The 17,954-nt window shown below is 37.5% G+C and overlaps 1 protein-coding gene across 14 annotated transcripts in view; it reads right to left on the bottom strand.

Moving 5' to 3' along the window:
• Graf (GTPase regulator associated with FAK) overlaps positions 1–17,846 on the bottom strand; it is a 27,311-nt gene extending 9,465 nt beyond the window's left edge. For 7 of the 14 annotated variants that reach the window (XR_010575741.1, XR_010575742.1, XR_010575740.1 and 4 more), the window contains exons 1-4: positions 17,487–17,844; positions 6,253–6,410; positions 2,545–2,616; positions 2,379–2,480 (exon numbers count right to left, since the gene is read on the bottom strand). Coding sequence is in view for 9 of the 14 variants with exons in the window: in XM_065496900.1 (XP_065352972.1) it covers positions 2,379–2,480; positions 2,545–2,616; positions 6,253–6,410; positions 17,487–17,640 (486 nt within the window). In the remaining 5 variants the exon portion in view is untranslated. Of the gene's footprint in view, positions 1–1,143; positions 1,292–2,378; positions 2,481–2,544; positions 2,617–6,252; positions 6,411–17,486 lie in introns of those variants that run through there. The other 7 variants (XM_065496901.1, XM_065496903.1, XM_065496902.1 and 4 more) reach the window with 4 other exon arrangements.
• Positions 17,847–17,954: the final 108 nt, after the last annotated feature.

The raw sequence follows: 17,954 nt of genomic DNA on the forward strand, positions 1-17,954 counted from the left end.
GCAAACATAACAACACGGAATAAGAAAACACGGAGGACGCTAATTTTAATTTATATTCTTGTATTTTAGGTTCTGCATAGCGAACTCAATTCTGACACTTCATGCTTGACATAATTGAAATAAATAGTTATTTGTACAGAGTAAAAAAACTTAGGAGCTAAAAATTTAAATGTCAGTCAAAATATTTTTTGTAAAAAATAAATTTAAAGAGGCCTGCTTAAGATTTTTAAGTGGATCATTTCGTTCGTTTTTAACAATGTTCTATTAATAAAAGGTCGTAGTTTAGTTCCTAATTTTTACTGTAAATTTCTTGAATAACATACAAGGCAAGTGAAAAGTCATAACTCTAATAGTTATTAGTTTTTGTCTAATTTTTGAAAATTCGCAAAAAATTCCACAGAGTAACTGAATATTGATAAAAAGAAGCAGCGGAGAATACTAATAAAAATTAACATAATTAAAATTACTGTTTTCAAAAATAAATGTATCATGAAAACGTAGCTGGTGGCAAAATCTAGAAGTAAACCGAAAATGTAATCCTTGTAATTAGAACAAAGAGGAGTACAAAATAGTTTAAAATTGACAAGATTTCCACTCCCTGATTCTTATTATTCCACAAGCTGCTGAAAAAATGTGGTTTATTTCTGGAAATCACCACTGGACAAAGTAATTTTGTTAATTGTCCGCCCTTTTGCCAAACAAAGTCCCTTCATTAAAAGTCATTAAGAAATTCCATGTCATACAGTGGGATTTACAAGAAAAACAATGACTAAATTAATATGAAAAGCAACAACAATGAATGCACTGGAAATTCTATGCTGGCGGGGAAATCCCTCTGATGGCGTGCGTGCCCTTAAGGCCCTACGCGTAAATGTCAACATTTTGCGCGTCTCGGCCGTCGTTGCCCGGGGCTGCGACGGACGCGAGAAAAACAATCAACCGAGGAAGGTCGCGTCCCGAGAGCTAACAGGGAAATAACAAGTAAGGAAAGGTGTGCGCGCGCTCGGCCAAGACGCGGCTAAGACGCTCCGCGGGACGCGAGAGCATATCAACAATGCGCGAAAGTGCCACCTGCCGCGGGGTGCGACGGCCAGCCACTCCTGGGGCTCGTCTGCAGGCCCCCGGGGACGGCTGTGTGCTCACCGCGTGGGGCGACGCAGCCCCTCGGCGCCCGGATCCGCAGCAGTCGCGTCGGCCGCGCAATCAGGACGTCCAGGTCTTCCCCAAGGGCGGATCAGGAGGACATTTTGCTTCACGTGCAGGTGGATCAATATTGCGTCGTGACGTCACCACCCCTGCCCTCCTCCCCGCCGCCGCCCCCGCAACCCGGCGAGCCCCTCAGTTCATTCATCGCGACGCCGCGCGCACGTTTGCATATTTATATTCAATGTGTATGTGTGTGTGCGAGAGGGCAAGTGCGTGTCGAGTGGGGAGGGGGAGGGCGCGAGAAGGGTGTGCACCCCGTATGACTGCTTGTTTTGACTCTCGCTTGACGACAGCTTGGGTGTTAAAACAAATATGTATGACATCACTCCCTGTGTAATTAATTGCGACTAAAAAAATTTGCAAAATCAGTGGTTTCTCTTAAATTTACGGTGAAAATAATTATGGAAAATCAACTGACTTAAAGATTCAAAATTTCATAAAAAGAAATATTTTCTGTCAAAAGAACCTCTCGTCTGGAAAAACGATTAACAGTAGAATTTTTAGGCAAAAATTTAAGTCTTGAAATGATTGCAAGTATCGTTTTTGAAAACGATAAATCTTTTCACGATATGAATAGTTTAAAAATTAAATTGTAATTAATAGATTTTCTGGTCTCTTAAAAAGCAAAGGGTGTTTTTCATTTCTGCCTTGTCTTGATCATGAAGAAACTACGAATTTTCCTGTTAATGAAAAAGATCGTCCTTCTTGCCCTCTCCTGTTTTGGTATAAAAATTTCTAGAGTGAATGATTAAAGTTTAGTTTGTCTGTGGGTTCTTGGTAGGATAATTATCAATTTTCCTAAATGTTTTGTATTCTCCTTAAATATAAATAAATTAATATAAAAGTTCACTTGCCTTGCAAAGCACAAGCCAAACTTAGTTTTTTTACGCAAAAACGTGGGGGAAATTCCCTAGTTATCAAGGTTTTGCGGCACAAAATAATGCTGTCCTCACCGCACGTCCTGTAAAAATTTTTATGTCCTGTCTGGATTACGGAAGAAATCAGGATCTGTGGTAAAATACTCTTTAGCACAGGCAAAATTAGACCACAAACAGGTTAGATTTAAGTTTCTATTTTTGAAGCTCCATTTATCTCTCAAACTGACGAAACCGCAAATATCAAGCACAAATTTTAATGAATCTATGAGTTCGCAAGATGTGATTTCAACAAACCTCTTGAAGCACAGTGTCCTGTTTCTTGGTCGACAAGTTCAAGTACCGCTCCTGACTCTGGCAGAACTTCAACGAGTGCTTCTCAAACTTTTTCCTGCCCTCCTGTAAAAAGCAATGCCAGGCATGAACGGACACATCGCAAGACAAAAAACGAGCGCCGACTTACTTTGACGCCGCCTATGTGCTCCTTGCGAAATTTCTCCAGCGGCTGGATGATTTGAGCGTAACTCGTCTCCAACTGAAACAGAATATATATGATATGCCGCATTATAATTTGCTCAATTGGAATCGGCGCTGCTTTTTGTGTTTGCCGAGCGAGCAAAACCAGCCAGCGTCACTTTTCCCACGCTCTCCTATACGGAGCAGCAGCAGTTATCATTATGTTGTGTGTGCGTGCACCTCGATGCTATAAAAAGGTAACGCGGTGGTTCACAACACGTGTGAGAATTGAAAAGACGAAAAGAAGGCTTGGGTTGTCATTGTATAGGGGAATTGCTCTATTTGCGACAGTCATCAAAACGAAAATTACAATGATGTGAGGTTTATCAATCCCATAATTTATATTTCGTTCAAAATGCAATTTTAGTTTTAAATAGAAAAACCCTACTCCACGTACTTATTGGTACTAGCTTTTTGGCTGTTTGTTTATACCATTTAATTATTAACCAGTGTTCTGGTAACCATCATTTTGGTTTTGAAGCACAAAAGTATTGCCGTAACCGATTAATTTTGGCTTGTTGTAACAACGCTACGAAAACAAAAATATTTATTTGATTTATTCATTTTTCATGTGTAACACTATTTAAAAACATTTATTTTTATTATGCGGAGTAAAAAAATACTTTTTTATTTTGTAAGAAACCTCATAGGCAGGACTGTGAATTTAAGACGGGAATGAATTTTGAGAGTGAATTTTACCCTTTTTTCATGGACCTTAATTTGATATTTTAAATTAGCTTCTTGCAATTCCATCAAAACGAAAAAGATTTTTTCCATTTTGCTAAATTATGTGAATTTTTTTAAAATGCTAAAAAAGAAGAGCCAAAAAATGGAAATGTAAACTGCATAAAAAAATATTGTAACCAAAACGATGATAGTGTTTATTTTGATTGTGACAGTTTATCAGGTTTATAAAAATTGCAACTAAATCTTCTTTGACAGTCATGTTGAAAAAACTGCTAAAAATGTAGCCATGGGAAATATTTTCCAAGCACAAAGCGAAAAATATGATATTTTCCTAGTTTTCAGCCAATTTAGATGGTCTTAGACTGTTTGAATACGTCCTTGATAAGTTTATAGACGATTTTGGCAGATATAAACTGTTTTAGACGGTTTAAAGGTGGTTTAAATGACTTAAAATTGCATGATTCGTGCTCTTATTGATCATCTCACAACGATTGAAAGATCAGGAAAAAATCAGTCTAAATTTCGCAGCCCTAATCATAACTGTTCTAAATCCAAATTTTAAAATCTCCTTAAAAACGCTCAAATCCACGGGCAAAGTATAAATTTAAGGTTAAACTCTCTGTAATCACCCAGGAATTGATGCTATGTATTTTTCTGTCAAAAGGAATGTATTTTTTTTAAAAAAAAGCAGCAGACGATCAAGAGTCGGAGGAAATTCCTTTCTTTCTCTCCCTAGTCATCACGATTTTAATTTTACAGATGCCACAGCAAGGGTAATTATTATGTAATTTTACGAGCATAGGCGCTGCTGGGGGGCGTAAATGCGTTGCTTCTTTTTTAAGTCCGATCAGCGGAACAAATTTCCACTCTGACGCTCGAACTGCTGACTGAGTCAATAAAAAAAGGAGTCTAAGGAACGATATAAACAAAGCAAACCACCGAAAATAGACTAGTGAGAAACGAGAGGAATAATAAACTCAATTTTGCTTTTTAGCATTTTACAAATGTCTCGGACATTTTAGCTGCAAGATTTATAGAATCGTTATTTTGAAAGGGGCGTCGGTCAATAAAAAAATGCAGCGACGCGCGTCTGCTTTTGCTCTGCTGATATTTTCGCCTGATATAAAACGAGAGGCGCATTCTCGTGTGCGTGAATCATTCGCGGCTCGACCAGACAGAGCGACACAAAGAAGCCAGACGAAAGGGCGAAAAAATCAGAGCTGCCCGCAGGTGCGAGTCTTGTTTGTTTGTCTACCGGCAGGCAATAAAGCTTCAGAAAAAAGACGCTCTCATTCCGCATCCTTTGCCAAAAGAGATAAATTCAGTGATTACTTTGAGTTGCATATTCTTACAACCCGTTTTTTCACTGCTGGTTGTACCTATTTACCTGTGAATTTCTAACAATTTTTATATCTTTCGTGGAAAAATTTTGAAATGTAAGCAATTGGTGTAAATATTAAAACAAAAATAAGGGATTTTAGCAGAAACTGCATTCTTTTTTTAAAATATACATTGCGAGTTCTTTGGCAACCTTTCAACTCCAATAATTTGTACCATTTTAAAATCTTAATTTTCAAAAATTTACATCAGTTCCTAGAAACATTTTGATTGGTATTTTCAGCGTTTATTTTATTTCGTTTTCTTTTAAATGTGCATTGAATCATCGCTCCTAGTCATCACTGTCACCGTTGAAATATTTTGTCAGTTTAAGAAACAATTTCTTCGTGAAAAAAATTGCGACAGACAGAATTTTGCTGTTCCCTTATCATAGAGAAGTGCTGAGAGTCAAACAAAGCAAACAACGCTAATTGCAAAACGTTCCACTAACAAAAAGGCTTCGGAATGCCAGACTTGTTTTTATTCCATTTCCTTCAGTTTAAACGATACTCTTTGTTAGATTAAATAAGGAGACAATTTTCCGCCTCGTCAATCTCAATTCAATTTTCACTTCGTCACTTATCCTCATTGGATAGAGGAATAAAAAACACGTGAATGCGAGTTCTATTTCGGCGGCTGGGCTCAATTTGGCAGGACAAATAAATGCGCTAGCTGGGCTGCTGGCGAACAAGGCGGCAGCAGCAGTTGATTAGTTTCGCTGTTGCCAGAGCACTCGAGGCGCGCCGATTAGCCGATAAGGGCCCATCTGCGCGCGGCCCCATTCATGCAGGCCAACTTTCCTCCCTCGGTGCGCGCGGCCTAAACTTAGCCCCGCCGGTAGATAACCAGCTCCAGCTGCCTCCGACGCCCCCAACTAGAAAAATTGCTCTAATTTTCTAATTCCGCACCTGACAGAGAAAATTAACACGGGAATGTCACGAGGAAAAATGACTAATTTTGCATATTTTCATAATACGAAAAAATTATGCTTGATTATTTTACAATCTAAATTTTTATTGGCTTAAAGAACACGTACGCCAATATATTTTTTGTTCAACTGAAGCAAAAAATATTTCTGATATTCTAGGTTTTTTCCGTGACTGGCCGTGCGTTTTAAAGTGATAATGTGAAATCATTTTAAATTAATTTGTATTGTTGACTTTAATTAGCAGTTAATCAACTTCTTGAAGCGAATATTTACCTCAGCAATGTGCACAAATTAAATTTGAACCAAGTAACGGTTAAGTAACCGATTTTGTCCTGGTCATCTGATGACATCACAAGTATTATGGCCACTCTGTTTGTCAAGCACTTGACAATCCGACCGATACCAAAAATTCCAACTACACTTTGGCTGAACACATGAAATTGTATTTTTTTTTACAATCCATGTCCTCTTATTCCAAGAAAATGATCCATCACATTTTCTCCTGAGCAACGGGAATGAAAACAAAAGGCTCCGAATAGAACAATCATTTCGTTTCCGGAGCGAATTTTGCAAATTGTCAGCACGAGCCAAAGTTAGAGGGGAAACGGAGTGTGAAGCCAGGCTGGATGTGTCATCCATCAGAGGCAATTAACGTGGACTCACCATCTTGTTTCGCTCATCCTCGATCATCTCGATAAGGTTGCCGAATTTGCGCAGGGAATTGGAGATAACCACTTCGTCGTCCGTGAGCGAAGTGCCGATACAGTCGAAACTGAAGTTGATCAGACACCCTGCCAGGGACTTCTGACACCGGGACAAACCTGGAATTAGAAAATAAATTCAATTAGCTTTAAAACAAGGAAAGCGAGAGAGATTCAAAAATAAAAAGAGTGAATAAAATAAATTCGCCTGTTCTTCTGGTTAGCAAGATTATATTAAAAACTATTTCAATGGGTTAATGCACACTACATTTAATTGTTGTCCTGTTAACATCACAACAATTTTTAACGCAAAAAGGAAAAAATGCCGTGCCTAGAGAGTCGAGACGTTCAAGCTTTCTACTCTGGAGTCCAAGCCATTATTTGTTAACATTATTCAAATATCGTAAGATAGCGTTAATTTAAATCATGTATGTAAACTTATATTTCTTAAATATAAATCATACATTTTTTTAATTATTTTAAATGCAGTAAATACATAACTATTTTAACTAACATTCAAATAATATTTCAAATATGTATTGAAATTCTTTCAAAAACGAAAATTATTTATCAGCTATACATGGCATTTTTTAACGTTTGAATTATGTGCCACCAAGCATGCCGCTTGTAAGAAACACTTTATCCGATGGTTACGCTAGCTGAATGTCGTCGATTTAATTAAATTTCACTATTTTAAATTAATGTGAGGGAAATATTTAGCAAAAGCTGCAAAATATAGACCTACTAACACCGTGTAATTTTTGTCGGCATAGGTAGTATATTTATATATTTGTAAAAAGCTTGAGTCGCCAAATTGCAAAGTCATTGAAATCGAAACGGTGCCGCTGAGCGCATCATTCAAAGTGCAGCCAGACGGAGCTTCTCACGTTCGGATGGAAAGCCGGACAAGTGCGTGAATCAGGAGTCCACCCTTCTTCTTTTCATGAAGATCTCTGTTTGTTCTCGCGTGATTGATAAAAACGTGTACCGAGAGCGACACGATAAGAAGGGCGACTTTAAAACAAGATGATTCACGCCGAGCAGCCGCGGCGATAAAAAATATTGTAGGAACTTGCTCGTGCGGTCTTGGCAACAATTGAGCGCGAAGCGAAATGAATGAGGCTTCTCAAGTTGCACTCTGCTTATCAAAGGAGAGCCTCTTCGAAAGGGCTTAAAGAGTTCATCCACTTAAAAGGCCAAGGTCAAACGTGAGATTAGAATTTGGTGAAAAACTTTCAATTAGTCCCTAAATGGTTTAAATTTAGCTCTTCATTGTGGTCACAGGCGTCACAGCGGAGCAAGCATAGGAGTGTGCAGTTATTTTTTTTTTACATTTCTCTCACCAGGTAAAAGAAAACTATTTTGACCCTTTTCTTCCCAGAATAATGCGTGTTTTTCTATTGTATTAAAAAAGTTTTATTCTTTTAATTTTATTGTGGGCTTGAATTCTCCCTGAAATATTTTATTTGACGAAATTTTAAAATATTATCACAAAAAAATGAACGAAAATAAAGTCAAGCTCAAAAGAAATCTATTTTCTCCCTTAAAGATATTAATTTATAAGTTATATCTCATAAAATATATTTGGAAACTCTAGAATGGCAGCAGTGTCAAGGTCAATGACTGATATAGCTATTTCAGGATGCAAATTAGCAGTGGTGTGCGTAATTGAATTTCCACTCAGCGCGGAAACGAGTCACGCATTCGCCAACGCGCAGTTTTCTCTCATAAATTCCTAGCTCGGCGGGTGCAGGTCATTATTCAATTGGCCTCTCAGAAGGAGCTTTGGGTGACGTCACGAGATCATCTTCCACACTGGGTGTCGAGAGAACGGCTTAAAAGACCAAAATTGGCACCGGCCGGCTAAGCACCCGGCCAAACAGGCACAAGTCGCACCTGCGAGACCATTCACCTGACGCCGGTGCCGTAAATCCGTTTTCGCGAGCACGCGACAACCTCTTAATTTGGACACTTGCCTGCCACTCAACTCGTGCTGCTTCCGTGTTTGCCCAGTGACCAGCGATGACTGTGTGCATGGTTCTTTGAATTCGGACTTTCTGTCTGAAATTTCTTCCAGGATGTGTGTCCGGTTGGATAGATGCATACTTTTCACATGATATCACGTTCAATTGAAATTTAGAATTCACTGTAAAATTGTCATATTGTGCTGCTTTTAAAAATTCAAATCCTACATACTTTCAAACAAGCTGAAATTTTAGTTAAATGTCCACAATTTTTATGCAATTTTTTAAAAACCTATTTTAAGCTAAAAATAATTTTATATATGCTTTGGAACCGTTAATAAATTTGCCTCTTTTACAACAATTCTTAAAATTTAATCCTATTTGTTCAGGAGTTAACTTAATTACGGTATTACATATTATAGGCATATTTTCAAAGTCACAAAAGTCAATTATTAGGAAATGATGGACGAAATAAATTTTTGATGATAATTTGTGTTGCTTGTGCGTAACATACATATTTGTGTTTAAAGTAGCCAACAGACTATATTAACCAAACTGTTAGTTTTTGCGTTGAAGACACCACCCCTTTAATATTGTAATCAATTCTTTAGGTGAAGACCATATACGCTTAGAAATGTAAAACGATTTATAATTTTTTTAACCTTCGTAGCCAGGAGAATTACTTCAAATATCGATCTAACCAAAAAGAATAATTGTTTTCCTAATTCCTACTGCATTTTGTAAATTTAAATCATCCGTTCAACCTTCATACGAAATTATATTTCAGTCATGCCATCCCCATGCTAAAGCGACTGGAAACATCAACAAATAATGGAATCACGTCTTAAGAATTTCGAGCAAAGGTGAGTCACATTTACATTCCTTCAATGAAGTGAAATAAAAAGAAGGCAGAGAGTGAATTCCCCGGGTTCAGCACATATGAGGATTAGGATCTGCTTGAAACTCAATCTGGTTAGGCGGCGGAGCGAAGGAGCGTGAAACACTTTCTCGTCCGCCTTGAATAAATCCCTCATCGCCGCGGCCGCGTCTGATTTTCTTTTGCCGCCCAAAGTGTAAATTGAATCATCGCTCGGGAGCAGAGAGCAGGAACGCGCGCGCCGCGCGTCTGTTACATTTCAATTCGTCACTTTCTTCCTGCCGTGTGTTCCTGCGAGTCATTCCGAAATGCGCTCGCTTCCTCTCCCTGCGAGCCGCGGAGGGATGGGGAGTTTTTTTATTTATTCTGCTCCTATCAGGTCGAGCTGTTCTTTTTTGCTCCCTCTCGAAACCCTGGTGAAAAAAAGTCTAGACCACCCAAGGTATTCGGCCGTTATTATATCCAATTAAGATGGGTTTCTTTCTTGCTCTGGCGTCCGGATCGAATATCATGCAGCACTACTTGCCTTGCAAGTTGGCCCGAGCCAAATCCTGTTATCAGTGTGGTTTCCTTTTGGTTTTCCTTTCCCACCGCAACACCGATTGTTACCAGAGAAGAGATCTCTCTTATTAGACAGCGAATGAATTTATTAATATTTTAATGGGTTGCAATTTCTTTCGACAATTTTTTTTGCCAAGCAGAATTTTGAGAAATTTAAATAAAAACATGAAAAATGTCAGAAATTGCGGTAATGTATTTTAAAGTATTTACCTACCTGTAAGTACTCTTACATGTAGTTAAATTTTTTAATTATTTGTAGAAAATTAACCTACGGCCAATGATAACGCTAGAGGAAGGTAATATAAGGCAGAAAATTTGGTTGAAATAGAGGACGATAAGAATTTACAGAAACTAGTAACCTATGCTACAGTACAAAAAACCGCAATGGTTGCAGTTGATACTAACTAAAATTTAATTTTTGGAAGTAAATCTGTGTAAAAATAAATATTTTTGGGAATATAATATACACGGGATTGAAAATACTTATTTTTATCATGATAAAATAAACAAGGAAATTGAGAACAAAACTACTTCTACCGCAAAACTCGCACAAGCAAAATTAAAATTTCCAATTTTAATCTATATATTTCTAAACGTTACTTAAACTGTCCAGGCATCACTTAATAATTTTTCTGCGGGAACGGGTGAAATTGGGTAAAATTAATATGAGCGACAATTCAACATAATATATAACTATTACAGAATTGAAAGGTTTAAAATATTAGAATATGCTTAAATTAGATGAAAAGATGGATTCAGGGAACCTTTTATAGATTAAGTTCCTTCGAACAAGTAAAAATTAAAATAAATCTTCAAATGAAATTAGTATAAAAATTTAAACAAGAAATATTTCGTTAAGAGCAAAGTCTTATTTTGTGTGTGCAGCAAATTTTATCATCATTTAGTTTGATGAATGCATCCTACTTTGAGTGATTTTTTTCCGAGATTATATTTTATTCTGTATAACAACTCTTGTTTTTAGCCTGTAAATTTGTTGCTTTAAATTTAAAATTTGTGTACTCAAAAAATTTTAATTGGCAATTTGAATGTTTGTAAGAGCAATCAAGCGGTTGAGTTTGAGCAAATTGCGGATGCGCGGTTGTAATAGAAGCCTATCAACAGGCTATCACGCCTATCGCTAGACAAAAGCCGATTAAAGCTACTTTTTTATCCTTTCCACGACTATTAACGGGCTCGATTATCGTATAAAACACGATAGGAATGCAATTGTGCTAAGGGCGAGGGGCGGGTCTTCCAAAAGCCAAAACAAAACAAACGCGATTGGAATGTGACTGTCGGTGTGAATGTGAATGGCAGCGAGGCGGCGGCGGCGGCGTCGGCGCAGCGGCGTTTGCGAAATCGGCGCCGCCGATTAACTCTGCAAACAAGGAAGCCGCGCTCAAATAATAAAATAATTGGCTGCTCGAGACGAGGCCAATCCTTCGGTCTCACTTATCTCGAACGCATGCTTTTCTCCAAGACGATTATGCGAGCGTTCAAAGTTTGAAATAGCGAAATAGACGAGCTATTTATTTTTCTTTCATCAAGAGAAGCCATTTAAATTGCTGAAATCTTTCCGAAAACGAGCCATCAAGTCCTTTTGCGGCAGAACATTTACTGAAATATTTCCTTTATATTATTTGCCCTGTAATTAAATTCATTTTCTATAATTAGAAATTGGATTCTTTGATATTACTGGGTATCTAATCAAAGCTTCTCTCTTAATTGGCACAACAATTTTTAAGATATCCCGTAAAAATCAATTCATTTAAAGTCAAAGATAAAAATTATCTAAAATATTTCGCATTAATTTTTTTCCGTCTCGATAGGGCTGCCATGGCGAGAAGCATCTGAAAAAGGAGCAGTCGTAGCACGCTCCCGTTCAAATAAATTAATTATCAGGCACGTCTGCGTCACATCCTTCTTCAACCGCGTGTATGTCTCACATTGAAATCGTTTGAGGCAAGAAAGCAGCGGCCGATAATCAGCTCAAGGAAGACACACATCCTGCAGTTGCACGAAGCCACGAGTGATTCAATTTCTGCTGCGTAATTATCACTCTTTCATTGTCAAATAATACCTGGCTCATTGGGAAATGAGTACATAATGGTTGTCAGAGGGGTATGAGCTAGGCTACTCTTTCGTAAAAATAAATATTACGAAGAAAAATGTTTTTCGTGTTTGTCTGACAAACAAGGAAATTATCATACGTTTGTTTTTGTCATTCTATTTACAAATAAACAAAGGAAGCGATGAAAATTGAAACCAACTGAGAAATTTGTACAATTTAAGAAACAACTTACGATTAATGCGGAATTTTGGAATTTCCTCATTATTTTATTTTTAAATTTGAGTTAGAACTTTCCAAGTCAATTGCCAGCGACGAAGACGATAGTATTTTTTACGTAAAAGTGGCCTCGAGCTCAACCCTGACCTTGCATAATACGCGCGGACAAAGGAATTTTTCTCGAGCCATTAACGGTGGATTAATTAGCGCCGTTTTAAGCCCGTCATTGAGCACTCCTTCTTACGACTTCTACCATTATTTTATATTCGTAGTGCATTTTTCCATTTGTCCAGTTAGTGTCGGTATTAGAGCGCAAGCTACGTCGTCGTGTCAAACAGCAAATCAAGCATCGGAGGTCGCTCCTTCGCTCGCTCATTCTCTCGGCCAGCAAGCTGACCTAAAATAATACGTGTTTATGAATTCTTTCTCTGGAGAACTGCTGCTCAGGTGCGCCGAGCGAAACAAATAATGGAAACTGTCGGCGGCTCATTTACATAAGTGGGTATCAATCGCGCCAGCTTTATATATAAATAAAAGTTTTATATGGCGCCGCCGCGAGTGCTTTTTAAACGCGCGCGGACAATTAGATCACTGCGCCTTTTACTTTTTTCCTATCGCATTCCAGCATCTTGTCCCTTTTCAATCTCATCTAGCTTGCTTAAGCTGGTTTTGCATCAATGTCGTATTAGAATAATCTGTGCTACAAACAGCGGATAATTCTTGTAATCATTCAAGAAGCTAACTGTGCTTTTATATTTTATACAAGCTCATTTTTCTTGCGTTAAGCTGTATTAAATTGAAAGTATTGCTAATAATAAAAATCTATTGCCCTGTTTTAATTAATTTTTTCCGTAATTTTCACCGATCTATTTTTAATTGAATATAACAACCATACAATTTAGTCAAGGAGAAAATTGTTTTAAAAAAATAAAATAATATTACAGACGAGGAAGTTTTATTTTTCAACACTTGCAAGCAGTTAATTTTTTAACAATTTTTTTAATTGCGAAAATTATTTAAAAAAATTTGATTGGTTACATAATTTTAATGAAGAAATATACAGACTAAAACAGCAGAGGAAAAAAATCAAGAAACTCTGATTTCAATCGCTCAAAAATAACATTTATTTAAAAAAAGGTTCTCCTAAATTCTCGCTGTAAATAAATTCGGTTTAATAGTTGTCTAGACCTGGCAGTTTTCTTCACTTCTGCAGTCACATTCACTGCGTAAATTAAGAGCATAAATGTTTTATTATTTACTATTTAGATAATTAAAGGAATTCAAAGCCTTTAGGCGGGTCATATTTAATTGGATAAAATTTACATTCCAATAAAAATAGGTAAATTCTCAAGCTTACTTTTTTACCAGAAATTTTTAATAATTTTAAACCTTCTAGAAATCAAAGATAATTTGAAGAATTATTCTTTGCTATCAGTTTTAATGTGAATATTTTAACTACATTTTTCCTTATACAACCACCTTAAGTCAAGGTAATTGGCGAAAGATCTGACAAATTGTTTTTGAAAATTAAGTAAATATATGATTCACCATTAGAAATAAATTAAAACGTTCTAAAATTTACAAAAATCCGTTCACTGCATTTAACTAATAGAAAATAATTCGAAAATCAAATTTCCTAATTTATTTCTTTAAAACAGTCATGCATAACGAAGCATTATTTCTTATCACATAAGTAATTCAGCAGCGATGAAAATCACCGGAAATGTTTCCGCGAGCGCTTGATTCGCTCCGAGAACAGTTTCAGTCAGCAGTGTACACGAAAATCGCACTGCCGGGGCATAACTGGGCCAAAAAAGGATTTTTCCCACACGACGAAAACGGGCGCTAATGACTTTCTGCTGTTCTTTCTCTCTCGCACTCGGTCTGCTGTCAAATGCTCGCAGCGTAGCACACGCCGCACGCATTCAGGACTTCAGAGGCTATAAAAGCATGACTTGACACACATACTAATTGCCGCCGTCCTTATCTTTCTCTCTCTCTCTCTACCATTTGAGCAGAAAAGGAGCAACCAGAATGGAAATTCTATCGACTCACTCGTTATTCTGTCATCAGTATGTCACACCAAAGGAATTTATTGTTAGGTAATCTATCACGAAAAGAAAATAATTGATTCTCGAATGTGAAAATGGTTTTATTTTTTTTTTAAATTTCCAAAGGTGACAGGAAACATTTCCACACATGTTACACCAAAAAATTGAGGGAGATCCGGTGTAAAAATAAATGCAACTATACTGATTTCGATAAAAATATGAAAAAAAAATACTGATTAGTTCTCACTGTTCTTTACATTTGATTTCAAAACCAATATCAACAAAAATTAAAAATAATAAAATATTTTACCTTCAAAAAGGCAAAGGAATATTACGACCAAAACACAAGTTTCACAGTTGCAGCGTTTCGACCCATCGATTTCTGATTGAAGGATATTCCGGATAGTGACAAAAAATATTAAGGAGCGGTGACCGCAAAACCACTGCTTGACCACTTTTTGAGTTTCCAATCGAGCCTGCCGGCGCGTTTTCCTTCGCGCACGGAGAATGAATAATCAAAGTTCGGTGAACCGGCGGAGCAAAAAACACGGCCGTAAATCATCGGTTTGTAAAATCTGATACAAGCAACAGGTGTCGCACATCCTTTCTCGCTCGATGCCAATAGTTTACGCAATAATAATCCCTGGTGGCTGCACAGCTGAGCGAAAGAAAGGCTTCTTCTTCCTCTCTTTAAAGAGGAAGTATTTACTATACAACAGAGATGATCGATAACCCTTCAGCGGCTTCCTTTTCACCCAAAGTTCAAGACCAGCTTTCAGCGGTGAATATTAATTATTAGCAAACTGCAGGCAAATGAAAACATTCTTTCGAGTTGCTTTTCAACGAACGAGAATGCAGTTAATATAATGTCTCATGCAAGAACCAACACGCGGCACCGAAACTATTTTTATGGACTCAATTTTCAGAGTCAAATAAAAGCATCTAAGGAAATATTTACGAAATCTTGGCTATAGTCAGTGAAGAAATCTAGAATTTTTATTGTGGGGACTCGGGAAGTGAATTTTAGACTGTTTTTTGAACAAAATTGCCGTTTGTGGCATAATTCACATTCCTCTCGTCATTTCTCAATATTTTGTATGAGAGGTTACATTATTCAAAGAATTGGTTCTGCCTCAGATAACAATTTTATTCTTTTTAAAGAGACATGGAAAAAAGTATCGCTTAAAATCTCACCATGAGTTTGAAAATTATCTCAGCTGAGACTAGAAATTGTCTGATCGCCTTGAGACGAAAATTTTCATTTTCAGCCGAGATCCGATTTTTTGATCTTGATCTCATCGTGATATTTTTTCAGACAGCCGAAAATGGTGAGTTTTTAACAAATAGGTAAAGCATTTTCCCCAATTGAGCTTAATTTAATCGTAATAATGAGACGCACTCCAAACATTTCTGGAAAACGGCCAAAATAATATTAAATGGAACTGATTTTCACTCAAAAAGTAAAAAAAAATATATTCCGGACCAGGATATAAAAATATTTATTTTTGGGTTGAAAAATTCCACTAGAAAATTGTTATACCCACAAACAAGATGAAGAAAGGTCTACAAATTTAAAATAAAACATCGCTATTTTTACGAAAAATTACCAAGACTGGAAATTGTACAAAAATATTTTTGGACTAATAAGAAATTCCATCACACATACAACACTTCTTCACTTGTCATGTGGTATTTTAGCCAATTTAAAAAGGTTTGGACTGTTTATAGATAAAGACACTTTCAGGTGTTTGAACAAGCAAAAAAATGTCCACTGTGTAAAAGATGAACTTAAGATCGGAGCTCTCTTAACCGACTTCCCAAATCTTGAAATGGGATGTTTCAACAAACATACATTATTCTTTTTGCCGGAGGAGGTAAAATGGAATTCAAAAAGCTTGCCAAAACGATGATAAACGTTCAAAAAATGTTATAAAGCAGCTTTAACCCTCCGGAGCGTAAGATGAATAAGGAACAGCATTTTTTAAATCTGGCTTTGTTTATTTATTGATCAGTGTTTTTATTAACAGACGAGAAGAACAAAAGTACAGAGCTCAAAAGAGCTTTTGGTACTGCTTTTGATCGAGAAAAGAAGGCAGATTGAAATAACTCGGGCTTTTTTGCCATTAGCATGATTGAGTCTAAGGTGCTCTGTTTGTTGTCGGTCTTTTTTATTGCGGCCGTGAACAAAAGCTGGCAACAAAGGAGGAACGTGTCTATAGAGATCCTCATGATCAAACGATTCTACTAAAGAAAGAGAGTTAATAACTTTTTAAACAAAATAGTAATTGAAAGAACTGGCATTCTGTTTACAGTTCGACAAAAAATTATTGTTAAGCAAATAAAACTTGGTACATATATTTGCTTGCGTCACTGGCAATCGGCTCTGACGCTATTTGCGACACAGTAGCGGAGCAAAAAATGGTAATTTTTGTCGGTTGCATTTGGCGCGCGGGAGAGACGGCTGCGAACCCGTTAAGCGCATCTCCGAGTGGGATAACAGGACTCGAGGAAAAGGCGAAAATGGCACCAAAACGCTGCCAAAAGCGCACAAAAACAACAGTCGGTGCGGAGGTGGGAGGCGGGGGAGTCTCGTCCACTGGGCGATACGCTTTTTGAGACGTGGATTGAGAGTAAAAAAATGTCGAGCTGCCAGACGATGATATTGTAAGAGAGGGAAAAATTTGTAGGATATCTTTCGAAATGTTTCAAAAATTGATAAATAAAAAAAACGTTTCTTTTATTATTGTAACATTAACAAGGGGCTCTCAATTAGTGTAATTTTGTTAGAATACAAAACGAAACAAATTTATCAAGATAATATTTCAAAATTTGTTATTTCTAGAAACGAATCCAATTTTTGTAATTATCTATCGTGTATGTTATCATAATTATCAGCACTCAAAACTTAAAGAACAATAAAAATCCTCATGATGAGTAAAATCAATACTCAAAGGAATGCATTATGCTGCGTTATATTGGCACAAATATTTCGTCTAAAAACAACCTTGCTCGCAGCACACTTGCGTGTTTATCTCATTTTGAGTTTGTGTGTGTAAAGTGCAGTGGATGCCAGTGCAATTTGCGGCGTAAGCGCGTTCATCTCTGCCCCTCGCGACAGACAGTGCAGCAAAGAGATAACGTCCTGCCGTCGTTCATTGCAGCAAAAAATATGATTCACTCAGAAAAAAACACATTCTCAACTTTCGTTAAAAATGACACCGAAACTGAAATACCATTTAATAAATAAAAATCAGAAAATTATAAAATCCTACGATTTCAAACACGTCTATATATGTAATAATAAGCAAAATAACGGGTCCGCCCTCTCACGTGCGAATTGACTAGGACCAAAATCCTTGGAAAAGTGGGTCAGACTGAATAAAATTTCCTACCGCTCACCGAGTCTCAGACAATGTGCATTGATGAATGTTGAAATAAAAAAATAATCAAACTCACTCTTGGCGGCGCTGATGACATTGTTGACCTCTTTGATTAGGCCTTTGATTTGCTGGCTCGTCTTTTCCAGCTCCTTCTCGTGGGCGTGCAGATTTTCCCGGAAGTACGGGCTGTCCGTGAGACAGTCGGTGAACTCGAGCGGCAGCAGCCCCATGGTGTCGGCGAATTTCCAACTGCAGGATCGTCAGCTGCTCACGGGTCGGACGCAGAAGCCGCACAAAAAAACACGAACCGCAAAGGGGATTATCTGCCGAGCGACGCAGCGGGCATCTATGAGGCTTTGCCACGCAAAGTCACCTTTCTCGGCCGCCCATGCTAGCCATATGGGACGTGGAAAGGTAAACAAGAGCGACAAGCCCTGCTTGCTCCGCTCGCTCCAAGCCACCGACCAATCACCGCCCGGCGACGCTCCCCATTGGTTCGCTTGGCAGATTGACAGTCTCATCGCTCCACCTGTTGATCGCCTCT

This window comes from Cloeon dipterum, chromosome 1 (genome assembly GCF_949628265.1).
Source record: "Cloeon dipterum chromosome 1, ieCloDipt1.1, whole genome shotgun sequence".
NCBI lineage: Eukaryota > Metazoa > Arthropoda > Insecta > Ephemeroptera > Baetidae > Cloeon > Cloeon dipterum.